The sequence below is a fragment of the Melospiza melodia genome, chromosome 6 (genome assembly GCF_035770615.1).
Source record: "Melospiza melodia melodia isolate bMelMel2 chromosome 6, bMelMel2.pri, whole genome shotgun sequence".
NCBI classification, from domain to species: Eukaryota; Metazoa; Chordata; class Aves; order Passeriformes; family Passerellidae; genus Melospiza; species Melospiza melodia.
The window spans coordinates 16,771,777-16,785,451 of record NC_086199.1 but is presented as its reverse complement, the minus strand read 5'-3'; the positions used below and the strand labels follow the sequence as shown (position 1 = coordinate 16,785,451).

At 40.5% G+C, this 13,675-nt stretch overlaps 1 protein-coding gene across 4 annotated transcripts in view; it reads right to left on the bottom strand.

Annotated features, from left to right (window-relative positions):
* The window catches only part of CCDC88C (coiled-coil domain containing 88C), a 95,650-nt gene that overhangs the window by 15,536 nt on the left and 66,439 nt on the right, over positions 1 to 13,675 (bottom strand). For all 4 annotated transcript variants that reach the window (XM_063160104.1, XM_063160106.1, XM_063160105.1 and 1 more), the window contains exons 14-20: positions 13,033 to 13,170; positions 10,540 to 11,610; positions 8,385 to 8,512; positions 7,386 to 7,527; positions 6,561 to 6,749; positions 6,015 to 6,176; positions 4,580 to 4,857 (exon numbers count right to left, since the gene is read on the bottom strand). In XM_063160104.1, the coding sequence (XP_063016174.1) occupies positions 4,580 to 4,857; positions 6,015 to 6,176; positions 6,561 to 6,749; positions 7,386 to 7,527; positions 8,385 to 8,512; positions 10,540 to 11,610; positions 13,033 to 13,170 (2,108 nt within the window). The remainder of the gene's footprint in view (positions 1 to 4,579; positions 4,858 to 6,014; positions 6,177 to 6,560; positions 6,750 to 7,385; positions 7,528 to 8,384; positions 8,513 to 10,539; positions 11,611 to 13,032; positions 13,171 to 13,675) is intronic.

The following is a 13,675-nucleotide window of genomic DNA, read 5'->3' as shown; positions in this document are numbered from 1 at the left end:
AATAGGTAATCCCACAATGATTAGAAAGCATTTTTTTTTTCTGGCTTTATTTATATCATCCACACTTATGTGGTTAAACTTCTACCAAAGCTGAAGAATTCAACACTATGCATGAAAATTCAACTTAGTATACAAGTCAGCAGAGAAGACTTTGGGAAAAGAGAAAGAAAAAGCAAAGCATTTTTTAAGGAAACAGGAACACAACTGCCAGAATCTTACTTCAATTTCAGATTCTGGTAATTTAATAAAAGCATGAGATTCTGCAAAATGAGTGGACACTGCACCACTGAACTGGAATCCCAGTCACAAATAACAGAGTGGCAAGAGTTCAAAACCTGACTAGAAAGCAGCTCCCAAAGAGCAAAAGAAAAACAGAGCAATGAGCAAGAGTTTGTTAGGGAGCCACCTAATCCATACTAGGTTATATGCAGAGGTAATAGCATCCTGCACATCTACTAATCTCCTGCATGTTCCAGACAGATGATGAGGTATCAGTGAGTTGACAGCAAAACACCTTTAAGCAGAGGCTGACTCATCCGCTTGAGTTTTCATTAGTGAAAAAACCAAGAGCAAAACCAGTGTTCACATCCAGGCCTCCACTATTACTTGGTTTATATAACTTGTGCATAAACCATTCAGGGCAGGGAGATGGGGAGAGAGAGAGGGCTGAAGGCATCAGCCCTCTCTTTAATTTTGATCTCTGGAATGCTAAACTAACTGAGGTGTGGAACAACTTCCCTGATATTTGGCACATGGATTAGGCAGGCTCAGCCTCCCTGAGGTGCTACACCACCTGCATCCAGAAAACTGAGAAGAACAGGGTGGACTGACATCACTTCACAAGGCAGCAAGCTGTTCCCAGATATTTTTCCCCCCTCTGGTGGCTTCTGTCAGAATTTGTGCCCACACACACCAGCAGAGGCCACTGGGGCCATTGGTGCGGTCAATGTCAAAAGTCATCAGCACAATTTTGGTCACCGTAATAAAAGGGAATTGCCCCAAACTATCACATACATCTGTGTCAAAAATGCAGATGTACTCTTCCAAGCACTTTTACAAGAGAATCTAAGTGGAAGATGCAGCATTGCTTAAAAAGCTAAAGGGAACAAACATCCTTCTGTGACTCTCATGCCAGCAGAGATGAATGCAGAGCACAGTTACTCTGCAGTCATGAAAACTTCAGAACAAAACCAAAACCAGCAGACAGCACCAAATACACTGACTCCTGCCAACTTGTTTTTCTTTCAGGCTACCATTCCATTCATCCCAGGGTCAAATTACAGCCTGTCCCAAATTCCAGTCCATTGAAGGGCCACACAGGAAAGTACCTGTCTCCCAGACAAAAGCTGCTTTATGCTACCCATTCCTGGTAACAGCAGTAGAGTTTAATTAACCTTATTTATTTGTTTTCTTGCTCCATTCAGCTCTGGGACATTTCAAATTCAATGTCCATACAACAAATGGAAGAACCTGAAAGCAGAGGAAGGTTTCACATCCAGCTCCAAGAAGCATTTTAGACAAACTGTGTGCCAATGCAGAGTCTGAGAACACAAACTCCAGTCAGTCCTTTGGCAGAGATTACCACGGCTGTCTCTGCAGAAATTGCACTGTAAATTCTTTTGCTGTCTCTGCATGGTAGGGCTACTCTGTTCATTTTTATTCAAGCCCTCTATGTTTTAAAGAGGGCTCCTTAGAGAGAAGCAGAATACTGGTCCAGCGTTACCAGCCAGGCCCAGCACCACAGGCTGCCACATTGAGCCTGAGGCAGACCACAGCTGCTCCCCTAGTTGTTAGGTGAGAGGTAAGAAAGAGGAGAGAGACTGTCTGCAAAAATGGAAATGATTGTTCGTGTCCGGAGCCCTAATGAAATCCTCAGGCAAAATCTTCTTGTAGTAGAGATTCAGCCTGGAGTCTACAATTTGAGCACAATCTGTGCAACCTGACAAGCTCTACCACCAGGGACCAGGTCACCCTTCCTGGAGACTATTCAACACTCATGTTCATTTCACTTTATAAAGCATCAGGCTCTTAGAAAAGTTTCAAAAAGATTCTCATACATGAGTATAGAATTCATTTTGGCTCTGACACAATCTATTCCCAGGACTGAGGAAATGTAGTCCTCTTTACTCCTTTTGGCTTTTATTCTTTTATTCTTTCTGCTGCTTTTTGAGGAGAAATACTATGGGTAGATATTTGTGAATGAGGCAATTTTGAAAATGCTCAGATATGATAAAAAGTGTGACAAAAGGAACCCAGAAAAATAACTACCAGGCAGCACCGATAACATAATAATACAACTCCCTGCTATACGTAACCCTGCAAAGCAGGGATTCTTTTCCCAGTGTCTCTGCAGGATTAGACTTCTCCAAACTAAGCCACAAAGAAATGTTCAGGGATCTGTTAATCATCTGTAGCTACAAAATTATTACCTTCCCTTAGTAATATGCAATATGTAAAGCAGTTTCAAAAATGCAGAAGAAGCCAGCCTGTGTGTTCACTGAGACCATCAGACAGACACCTCAAAGTCAAACAACTGCTATTAATGGTAAATGACCCTAACATACTAATTCTCCTCTTCTTGCTGAGCCAAACCACACATCTGTGGTTTCCTGGGCTATGACAGGCCATTTCACTGCAGTTACAAACAACCCATTATTAAATCCCCACTGCAGTGTTAATATGTGCAGAAAGAACCAAAAGCGGTTTAATGAAGTTTGCTCAGGTGCAGAAAATATTCTGTGGTTAGAATGTTGCAGAGTGAACTACACAAACCTTTGGGACCTTGGCTGTACATGTTATTGGATGTGCACAAGCTAACTGAAGTTGCTGTGGATCTTCCTAGACCAACTGCAATCATAGGTTTGTGTGGAAGTGTAATCCTGCCTTAAGCAACAGAACTCTGATTACAGAGCTGCCAACAGCTGAGGAAAACCAATCACCTTGGAGCTGTGACATGCAAAACCCATCTCCTAAACACCACACAAGAAAACTTCTTGGTTGCACTGAGCTGCTCTGGGGAAAACTCAGCAGGTGGCACATTCTAGCTGAACTTGAAAGTGAAATATTCTATCTTAGCAGTCACAGACCTTAGTTAAAAAGAAGAGGTGTAAGAAAACTCTTTTTATGCTACTCTTTCTCCCTTCTGCTCCCTCAGCAGCACATGATGGAGGGAGAACAAAACATGCACTAAAAAAGTAGCTTGTGGCTTTTTTCCTGACAGCCAAATGGAGTCCTTGGACAAATCACCTTGATAAGTACCTTTTAAGACTGATCTGCTGAGGAGGATGCTGCACACTTAGTACTGCCAAATTCAACTTGCTTTGAATACAGAGAAGGCCACCATCTGCTCCCCTGCAACACCTCTCACTGGGAGTCACATCTCAGAGAGTCCAAACTGTTAATGATCACAGTGGTGACCCTCTATAGATAACCTGTTCTTTGAAAAACACTTTTTCCTTAGGCTAGAGTGCTTAGTGTTTGGTACTCATCAAGCAAAGAAAGAACACAGCAAATTGCCTTAACACACTGCAGTGTAGTAATCTCAAGCAAAGCCTGAATCAATGAGAGCCATTAATCAGTCTGAGAAAGACTTGGTAAGCAGGAACAGTGTCTGTGTAATCACTTACAGCTCATTTAGTTGACAGCCAAGCAGCTGTCCTGTCACACAGCCCCAGTGGATATTTTAATCACAACAGTTTACTTCTGTACTTCATAAAAATCTACCACACATTGTATTTGCCAGCTCCTTAGTATTTCAGGAAGAAAAGTTTAGCACCAGTTTGCAGTCCACCATCAAGGATCCCCACCAAGCTGCTCTGAACCCTACTCATGATCTTGCACAGAAATGAAATCTAAATAAAAGTGTTTTGAGGAAAATCTCTGAAAAATATAAGAGACATCTGAGAGGCAGACAGAGCAGCACTTCTGTAGCAATACATTATGTGTATTGCTCAATTCATGCATAATTGTCAGAAAATGACAGTGACTAGAGACTAAGCAATTAACAGTTTAGTCATTTCCTAATTCAGCTGAAGGGCCTGAAGCAAAAGCTATAGATTATGAGAACTACAAGAAAATTAATAATACATCATTATCTCATAGGTCAATACAGCTTCCTTCAGAGAGCCTCCTTCGACATGACACGGATGTCACAAGGTTCAATGATTGAAATTTCTCAAGATACACCCTACTCACATATAGGTGACCTGCAGACTTTATGGTTAGGAGAGAGACTCCACACAGTAGAACTGGAGAATGTTTTTAAGGCTGTATGATGTTTTACCACAAATCCTTAAATGTAGTAGAAGAATTTATGTTATGTCTGACAAAGCATCTGAGATCGAAGCCCATGTTTGCTGAGTATCACCAGAGTCACCTCTGTTCTGCCACCTTTAGAGATCTAAAATCTAGAGCTTTGCAAATATTTTCATCTAATGTCCCAATGACAATAGGAATGACTAGACACTTTTTCAGGGCAACAACTTTGTAATTTCTGTTTGTAATTGGAGACAACATTTAAGGCTAAAATTGTAACATAGGCACATTCTCGCTACACAATACCCCTGAGCAGTGAGCGTACCTCTCACGCAGACCTTTGTGCTCCAGATCCAGGGTTTTGTGTAATGTTTTTAGGCAGCTGTGTTGATTTATTAGCCTCTCATACTCTGCAGACTGCCGTTCATGCAGTGAAGTAAGGTGTTCATGGTCCTGAAGCAATGACTCATACTCAGCTTTCAGCTGCTCCTTCTGTTTCAGCAGATTTTCATTCTCGTTCTCCTTGGCTGTCTGCTGATTTTGAAGTAAAGCATTCTGGGCAGTCAGTGACGCACTCTGGGAGCTGAGAGTTGAATTTTCTACCTAAAGTTTTGCAAGTAAAAGTAAGTATTACTTATCCACATCTACTGGTACATACAACAAAGATTTTGTAGCAGCTTACATCCATATAGAGTTAGTCAAGAATGCCTACGCTGCCTTGTTGACTTAAGACATCCATGTACAATTTGGCATAATTTTGGGATTACTGCTGGCAGTATGCACCACATAAAGCTATGCTGTCAGTAGTAGGAAAATTATCACAATAACCTCTAAACTGAATTTTTTTTTTGCCAGAAGCTTTACCAGAAGCTCTTGAGCCCAAAGACCAAGATGATCTGGAATACTCACAACTCAACTGCATCTCTCACAATCATGATCAGAGTCAAAAGTTACCCTGTAGTTGTGTATAAGTAATGAAACTCAAGTTCACCCAAACTCAGAAACATTAACTGCACCACTGTATGTGGACAACACTCCTAACACTGTGTATGTGAGCATTACTCCTAACAAGTCTGCTTTCAGTAGAGAGATGGTGCACTGATTTTATGTAAATCAATTACAGATGGGAAACAATTAATGAGAACAAAAAACCCATCTCTCCATCTCTGAACGTGCAAGAGGAAGACCTTGAAAAGTGAAAGTCATGCAAGAGAAATAGAGTTAATCCAATGCTGTCCTTTGAAACTGGCCTTCTTCTCAAAGTAAGTTTTTTTTTTTTTTAATCGAGTAATTTTTAAGAGTATCTTTTCCACTGGCAACTTTGACATTTTGTCTGAAAGTCTGAAAACCGTGATTGGAACTCATTGCTACAACACCTATAGGGAACTGACTTGTGTCCTCTTTCCATTTCTGCTGAGCTCTTTCACAGGCACAGCATCAACACAAAAAAGAAAACCTTTATTTTTATTTCAGAATTATAGCTTCTGGAATAACACATCTGGATTTTGCTGTATTAATTTTAGTTTATTCTCTGTAAATAACCACCTTCTTGCTGAAGGTAGCTACCAGACATTAGCTACAGACCCAATTTCCTTTCTAGCTTGGAGAAAGTCAGACCCCAAACGAAGCTCCACCTCCTAGGCTTCATCTTTCCATCATTACATCAGCCTATCAACACAAACATTTCATTATTGTCATCTCCTCCACACTACAGTAATCAAATCCAACCTCCTGGCACAGAGACAGAAGGATGTTCTGACCTGGAGTTTGGCTGTCTGTGTCTGCAGGGCAGTGTTATGCTCTTGAAGGAAGACATTTTGCTTCTGTAGTGTCAGGATCTGATTGTTGAAGGAGACATTCTGTGTTTCCAAATGCCTTAGCTGTTCCTTAAGCAGCTGCTTCTCTGTATGCAGGGCTGCATTCTGAAAGAGAGATGGCATTGAAGAGGCGACAGGAAGAAAAGAAACAGCTGTCCTGATTATCGGGAGTCCTTTCAAAGATGAGAACCAATTAATGATGATCATTCTGCAACAAAGGCATAAAAAAACCTCTTTGCAGCATTAAATACAGGTAAGACAGATGGTAATACACAGGATCAATCCTTGCAAAGATGGGACAAGATGGACACAAGACACATGAAGCACTTAGGTCCCGCGCAGTCCCAAGAGACACCCAAGGAATCGGGTAGACTTGGGTGCCCCAGAAAACCTATCAGATTCCTTTAAGCTCAAAAATCCAGCTCCCACCAACCCACTCAAGAGTACAAGAGAAGTCTATGAGCTAAGAGGACAGTAGAGAAGGCTTACATTCCTTTCCAGTTCAATGGCCCTGTCCTTCAGTTTCAGCAGCTCTGTGGTGGCCTCTTGGTGCCCTGCTTCCAATTTCTCATTCATTTGCTGGTTGGCAATGAGCTTCTCTGCTGAATTCCTCAGTGACTTCTGAGCATACTGCCCATCCTGCTGAGTCTGCTTGAGTGCATCAAAGTCCTTCTTCACCTACACAATCAACAAGCAACAACCTTTAACACTGAAGGAACTGGAATAATGCATTAATAATGATGGGATATGTCACTCCTCTCTTGCACTGTACAGACTTTCAGAGATTCAACAACCATTACCCCACTTCACAGACAGGGAAGCTGAGACACAGACAGGTGGAAAAATCCACGTCTCTTGCCCTCATTCCAGGTGCCTTTAGGCTCAAGCTCAGTCACCTAACAAACACGCTGCTCTTAGGGGAGATGTTTCAACTGCAGTCTTCCTCAGCCCATGGAAGACTGGGGCATTCTTGCCCTGCTTAGTTGTTTCCACTAAACAAGGCAGAAAAACACAGCCATGCCAATGAAAAAAAAAACATGGGAAAACAGATCTACAAAGAACAGCTATCCAAGAAAACCCCTCCTAGCCCAAAATTTTTTTATGCATTTTGTGTCATTACATACAAAAGGACAAAAAAAAGGCAGTCTAGTGAAAAAAAGGTTCTTAGAAAGGATGTGTATTGGGAGGGGCAATGAGAAGAACAAACCTGCTATTCAATTAAAAAAAAAAATCAAACCTCAAACCAAAAAATCCCTGAACATGTGAATGTGCAGAACTGCAATGTGAAAAAGTAGAATTCACTTAAGCTCTTACCATATTTAGATCATTCTGTAACTGCTGGTTCAAGTTCAGAAAGTCTTTCACTTGAGCTTCCAGCATTGCAATCTTCTCCTCTTTCACAGCTAGAGTTGATTTTAGTGCTGATTCAGTTTTGCTTTCCAGAACCTTGTATTTTCTAAAAAATATGATAATAGCTTTCTGATGTCTGCCACCAGGATATGAGCCACCATCTAAACAGCAGACTTCACCTTCACCTGTTCCCAATCCCACTACATCCTAAATTATACATGCCTGCTTCTTCAGGAAAATTATTTCCTCTACTGCTGCGGATTACAACTGATATACTATAGCTAGAGAATTCACTTGTGGGAAGTCCAATCAATTCTAATAGAGATTAACTCCAGCATGGTTCTACAGAAATATCAAAGAGATACAAGACTTGAGAGAAAATAAGTTTCTTTCTTTTTCCCATAATTACACTACAGAAAACTCTTCTTATGGCTCTTTTGTAGATTCTTAAAAAGAAGGAAGATCCACATTTTAAAGGTTCCTACAAGATGGGTAGGTTTCTCTAAGTAGGTCTTACCAAGAAGCCCATATGCACACAGGTTGTTGGGATTTTCTGTTCATTGCTTACAAAGAAATTCCTTGCCATCAGAAATTTCAGATATATGTTTATATAAACAGGTATCTAGACCACCAATTACATGAAGTAATGACAGACACTGTTTAACAGACATTCTACATGAAGAGCAATACACACTGAAATAGCTACTCAGTTACTCTGCTGGGGAATACAGAGGCACTGCAGTAACTGTTAGCATGGGGACAAAGTGGCATTTCTTCCTTCCACCCAAGAAAATGTTTTGCAAAACTTACAGTATCCTGCCAAGCTTGCCTCATAAAAATGTGGTTTATGTCCAAAACTGTTAAGGGTAATGGCAAGGAGGCAGATGAGAACCAAAAAGAAAGGCAAAGGGCTTCAGTTAGGCTGAGTCAAAAGAATTGTCTGGAAGAGCTCAGTTTCCTTACGTGTCACCATTGCCATTATCATCCTCCAGCAGCAGCTCTTTGTTCAATCCCATCTTCTCCAGTTCCTGGCTCAGTTTGTCCAGCTCACTAGACAACTTTTGACTCTTCAGCTTCTCCAGGACCAAATCCTGAAACAGCATTAACACAATTAGTTTCTGTGCAAAGGGTGGTGGTAATTATCCAGCACTATACATGTTTTTAAGTGTACTGAAAAATTCATTGGATAAAATCCTAGTTTCAAGTAGGTCAGTTAAAATTCTTCCTCAGTGACAGCTGAGTGCAGAATTAAACTGATTGGTTTTATTTATAGGTCACTTGAAATAAATCTGCAGAATGCTTCTTTTGGCCTTTGTTTCACTCACTGTACTGAACTAATTCTGCCAACACTGGCTTTGTGCCTGCCTGCTGAAGGAGGGAATGTGCAGGCCAGGAGACACCACCCCATCTCCGTGCCACACAAGGATTGTGCAGGGCAGGGGACACCAGCAGGGGGAGTTTCCATCTCTCAGCTAGGACAGAAAGCCCTGCCAGCACTGGTACACACACAGGAGCAACAGGACTTCAGTATGGGAGTCTCCTGAGGTATCGTGGCTGTAATGTTATTACCAAGGGACCTGGTAACAGGGTCAGCAGTGAATAATGCACTGAGTTTCTCACATATGGTAAATGCTTTGTTGTTATGCCAGTAAAGTGGTCTGTGTGGAAATGGCCTGGGTAGATGTAGGGCCACCTGCATTTCTAAAAAGGACAGATTATTTTTGGTGCATAGCTAAGTGTGAAGATCCCTACCATTCAAAATTCTCTGAAATACAAATGCACCATAGAGATCTACATTGCTTGTGTTTCTGCTAAAAGTTTTCTTAAACAACACATGAAGAAAGAACAAAAAAGCTACTGAAGAACTTTAAATTTTAAAAAATTATCCTGAACGTCAAACAGAATCAAGAATAAAATTTTATAAAAATACTTTGTCAAACTGTAGGTATTCAATAGTCCTCTGACATCAAATTTAGCCATGAATTCATTCACACAGCAAGGTAAAAAATATGGTTAAGGTCAGTGCCAGTCCAGTGATCTGTAAAGAGGTCCCTTTAACATCCATTAACTCCTTCTGCAGGATCTATAGAAAATAACTAAAGAAAAGAAGATGGGCTATTATATGGGTGTGCACCACTGGAAATCTGCAAAATCTGAGAATGGAAAGATTATAGAGGAGCCTTCTTAGAAATTATATTGTTTTAATAATTTTTAAGGAAAGTTGGATAGAAACATAACTTGGGCCCATGTCAAGTGTTTCTGACAGACTTTATTTCTCCTCCTCAAAATTACACTAATGCTTCAAAACTGAAATAAAACTAAACCTTGAAGTAAGCAATTGCTTACTGTATTAATCTTGCTAAACTTATCTATTTCACTGAGCTACTGCAGCACAACCCTTTTTCATTTTAATAGTCCTTCACAGGGAATATAGTGCTGGCAGGACAGCAGCAGCCAGGCCAGGCAATGAGAGCAAGCTGCAATAACCTGAATCTGCTCATAGGCCACTTGTAGAGTGTCAGGCTCTAGCACACACATCCTCAGATTGCCAATGTCCTAATGCTTGGCACAGGGAGAGAGCACTGCTGCTTAGCATGCTCTCATCCAGCAGGGAAACATCTGGGGAAAGATGCTGTAAGGTAGCTGTAAAGCAAAACCTTGGTGCAGATGGTTTAGGTTGCTCATGTGGGATGGTTTTGTCTCAGAACAGGGATGTCTATGTGTCCTCAATAAGTGCCAGACATTTCTAGGCTTGAGAGTCAATCTCCCCCACTGGAGCTCTCAAGTTAGCAAAAAATTTTGTAGCCACAGTTGGAGGAAAGTATCAAAGTCTTTGGTTAACAGGCACCACATAAGAGCTGTTGTAAAATTTTATTCTGCATGAAAAAAGATGTAATTTAGAGACTGCATTGTGGACACAAAGTGGACACTGCACAACTGCACCAAGTGCAGTTCTTGGCCTGTTCCACTTTCCAAGGCAACACTTTCAAATGACTGTGAAGGCTGTGTTAAGGCTGTGAAGATCTCCTGTGGGACAGAGATATATCCCTTCAGTAGTTCACTGAGCTGAAAAAACAAAAAATAGCAGCATAGAACCCAGTAGAATTAACTTGCTTACCTCTCTCAGTGTAGCTAGTGTTCTCTTATCAATTGTAACTTGCTTTAGGAGGTCTTTATTGTCCTTTTCAAACTCTTTCAGTTTACAAGATGACTCTCTGAATCGAGCAATTTCCTTTTCTAGTGTCTTGTTTTCCTTCTCAGCGACTGCTAGCTTTACTGTACTGTCATCCAAAATAGCATCTTTCATTTCCACTTGCTGCCAAAGCCGTTTTGTTTCTTTCTCTAGCATTTTTTTGTCTTTTTCTAGCTGAGACATTCCTTGTTCTAGGGCTTTATTTTCCTTTTCTAAGCTCTCTAGCCGTTTGGCAGAAACCTTTAGCTCTTCAAGGTTCCTCTGGAGGACCTGATTTTCACTCTCCATTCCTTGAATTTCTTTTTCTAATTCCTGGATCTTTTTACTGCTGTTCTCCACAATTTGTTGAAGTCTCTGGTTTTCAGAACTGATACTCTGATAGCTTAGCTCCAGCCTCTCTGACTTCTTGTTCATTGCTTTTAACATTTCCACATTCTTTCTTAAGTCCTCTTTCTCCCTCTCCAAATCTTTATTTTCTGCTTCTATTTGTGCCATTTTTGTGCTAGTAAATCTCATGGTCTCTACCACTCTTCTAAGCTCCAGATTTTCTTCATCCAATTGCTTGTTGTCCCTTTCCAGGTCACCAAGACGGATGGAAATATTTTGTAATGTGTCCAAGGATTTTCTTAATTTCCTATTTTCCACTTCCAGATCACCATTCTCTTGCTCAAGAACTTCCACTTTTTCTGTCACTATTTTCATCACTGCTGCCTTTTTTGTGAGCTGTTCATTTTCCCTCTCCAGCCGGTGGAGCTCTTTTTCCATTTCTTCCACTCTTTCCACTTTTTCTCTAACCTGGTCAAAATCCTTTTGCAATTGTTTCTTCTCAAATTCCAGCTTGCTCAGTTTGCTACTTGTCTCAGTTACCGTTTCATGAAGGATTTTGTTCTCTTTTTCAATATCTTTCACTCTTGCCTCACTGCTCACTTGTGATCTTTCTCTCAGGGATAGGACAACTTGATTAAGGTGATCATTTTCTTGTTTAAGGTCCTTTATCTACATAAACAGTTGTGCAAATGTTATTCATCTACTTACAAGCGTGGTATAAATTAGTCCTAAAGCAGAGAGATGACTGTTAACAAAATCATATCACATCAAAATCAATTTAATCCAAGACAAATTTCTCAGCAAATTATTTACTTGGTAACCAAGAACCCAAACTCTTAAAAATTTATTTTAACAAATTAAAAACTGTGCTACATTCCTGCTACCATCCAAGAAGGCAGGGGCAGAAGGAGAAAGCAGACAGAGGACCTTCAGAGAACACCTTGGAGAAGATGCTTTGTTACAAATCATTCTTAACAGAGGCTATCTTTCAATCTAGGTTTACCTTCATCTTGGGGACCTGAAGACTGAAATTATCTCTGGTAAGGTGCCAGGAACCTCATAATACTTGAAAATGTAGAGCAGTTATAGATGTCATTAAAGACACACTTCCTGTAAGGACAGTACACTTACCCCACTAGTCAAATTTCAGCTGATGCAATTGTAATTTAGACTGCAATTTGCATTTGATTTTTATACTAGACAACATCCACACAAATCAAAAGCACCTAGACCTGAAAAAACCACAAACTACTCTTTTTTAACAACTGGGAATATTTCTGGTTTCACTTCCTGCCCTACCTTCAAATCATCTATTAATTCCTGCCACAAAGAGTCTGTATTTGTTCTAACTAAAATATAAGACTTTGTTAGTAAAGGGCATTTTCCCAGGGAGAAGTCTGCATAAAAATTCTTCGAGATGAAAAGAACTACACAAATGGGACATTTTGCTATTTAATTTTCACCTCACAAAACCTTAAGAGTAGATTTTAATACAGATTGAGAATATTCAGACCAGTCTCTAATGATCTGTGTCTGTATTTTTTTCGTTTGTCAAATCAGTGGAGATGGTACTTGCACAAACCTGTAATAAGAGTTTTCAGGCATTGCACTTGAACTGCAGCACAGTGGTTAAAGCTAAAGGGCAACTAAAATGTCAATCTAGAAAACAAATATTTTCTCAGCATCTCTTTTAAATAGAGCAAAAAGGCTGAGTGGCTAAAGAACCTCAACCAAACCAATCATGCCATAGTGGAAGTCAACCTTCAGCAACAAAATGGGGATTTATTTGCACATCCTAAAACCAGTTGGTATTCCATTTAGTAAGATCCAAGGGCTTTTTTCACTCAAGAGGGAATGTCTGTTCATATAATAGCCTAAAGATCCCTTTATGGTAACAAGAGCAGGAATCAGCAAAACATGCTGGGCTTTTACACTTGCAGAAGATTTTAACCTAGATTTGAACAAGTTCAACCTGAACTTAGTAGCTCTCAAATTGCCTTATCTCCCTGAGAGAACCAGATGCTGTAAATGGCATCACTGAATTAGCATTACTGAGCACATGTTGTTATATTACATTTGAGAAATTCGCACCTGTCTGTCTTTGTCGGCTTTCAGAGTCTCCATGACAACTTGCAGCTGCTCTTTATCTTTTATCAGCTCCTCACTCAAGGTTTCCAAATCTTGATTGCTTTGCTTCTCTTTTTCAATTTGATTTTGCAACTTCTCAATCTGTGTGAAGAGAACACACCAAAACACATCAACCACAGCTGGACACAAGGACTGTCTGCACTTTGAGTCATTTTGAAGATCAGAGAGAAATGAGATGGGAACTATGTCTAAAAGATTAAACCCCTCTCTCCTGCAGTTACCGTTCTCAGAGGAGGAAATGGTCTTGTTTTTCTCACAGTGCTAAGAATCTTCTGCATGCCTTTAAAGATCAGAGCATATAAGGCACAGCAGTAAGAAATGCTTAGTTCACCTGCCTGCTGAATGCCCTGTTGTGCTCCTGTCAACAGGAATTAAGTTTCTGCTGCTCCCCTTCCTGAGGAACTTGCCTCCTCCTCTCCCCATCACTGATGGTCTTACTCTACCAGTTAATGCGGGCAGTTATTAAGACACTTCAGTGAGCAACAGCACTAAAAGACCAAACAACAACCTAAAACAGTAGCAGAGGAAAAAACACTAAAGCACTGGGGTGACCAAGTTCATGCTCCCACTCCGTGTTCTGTTCTCT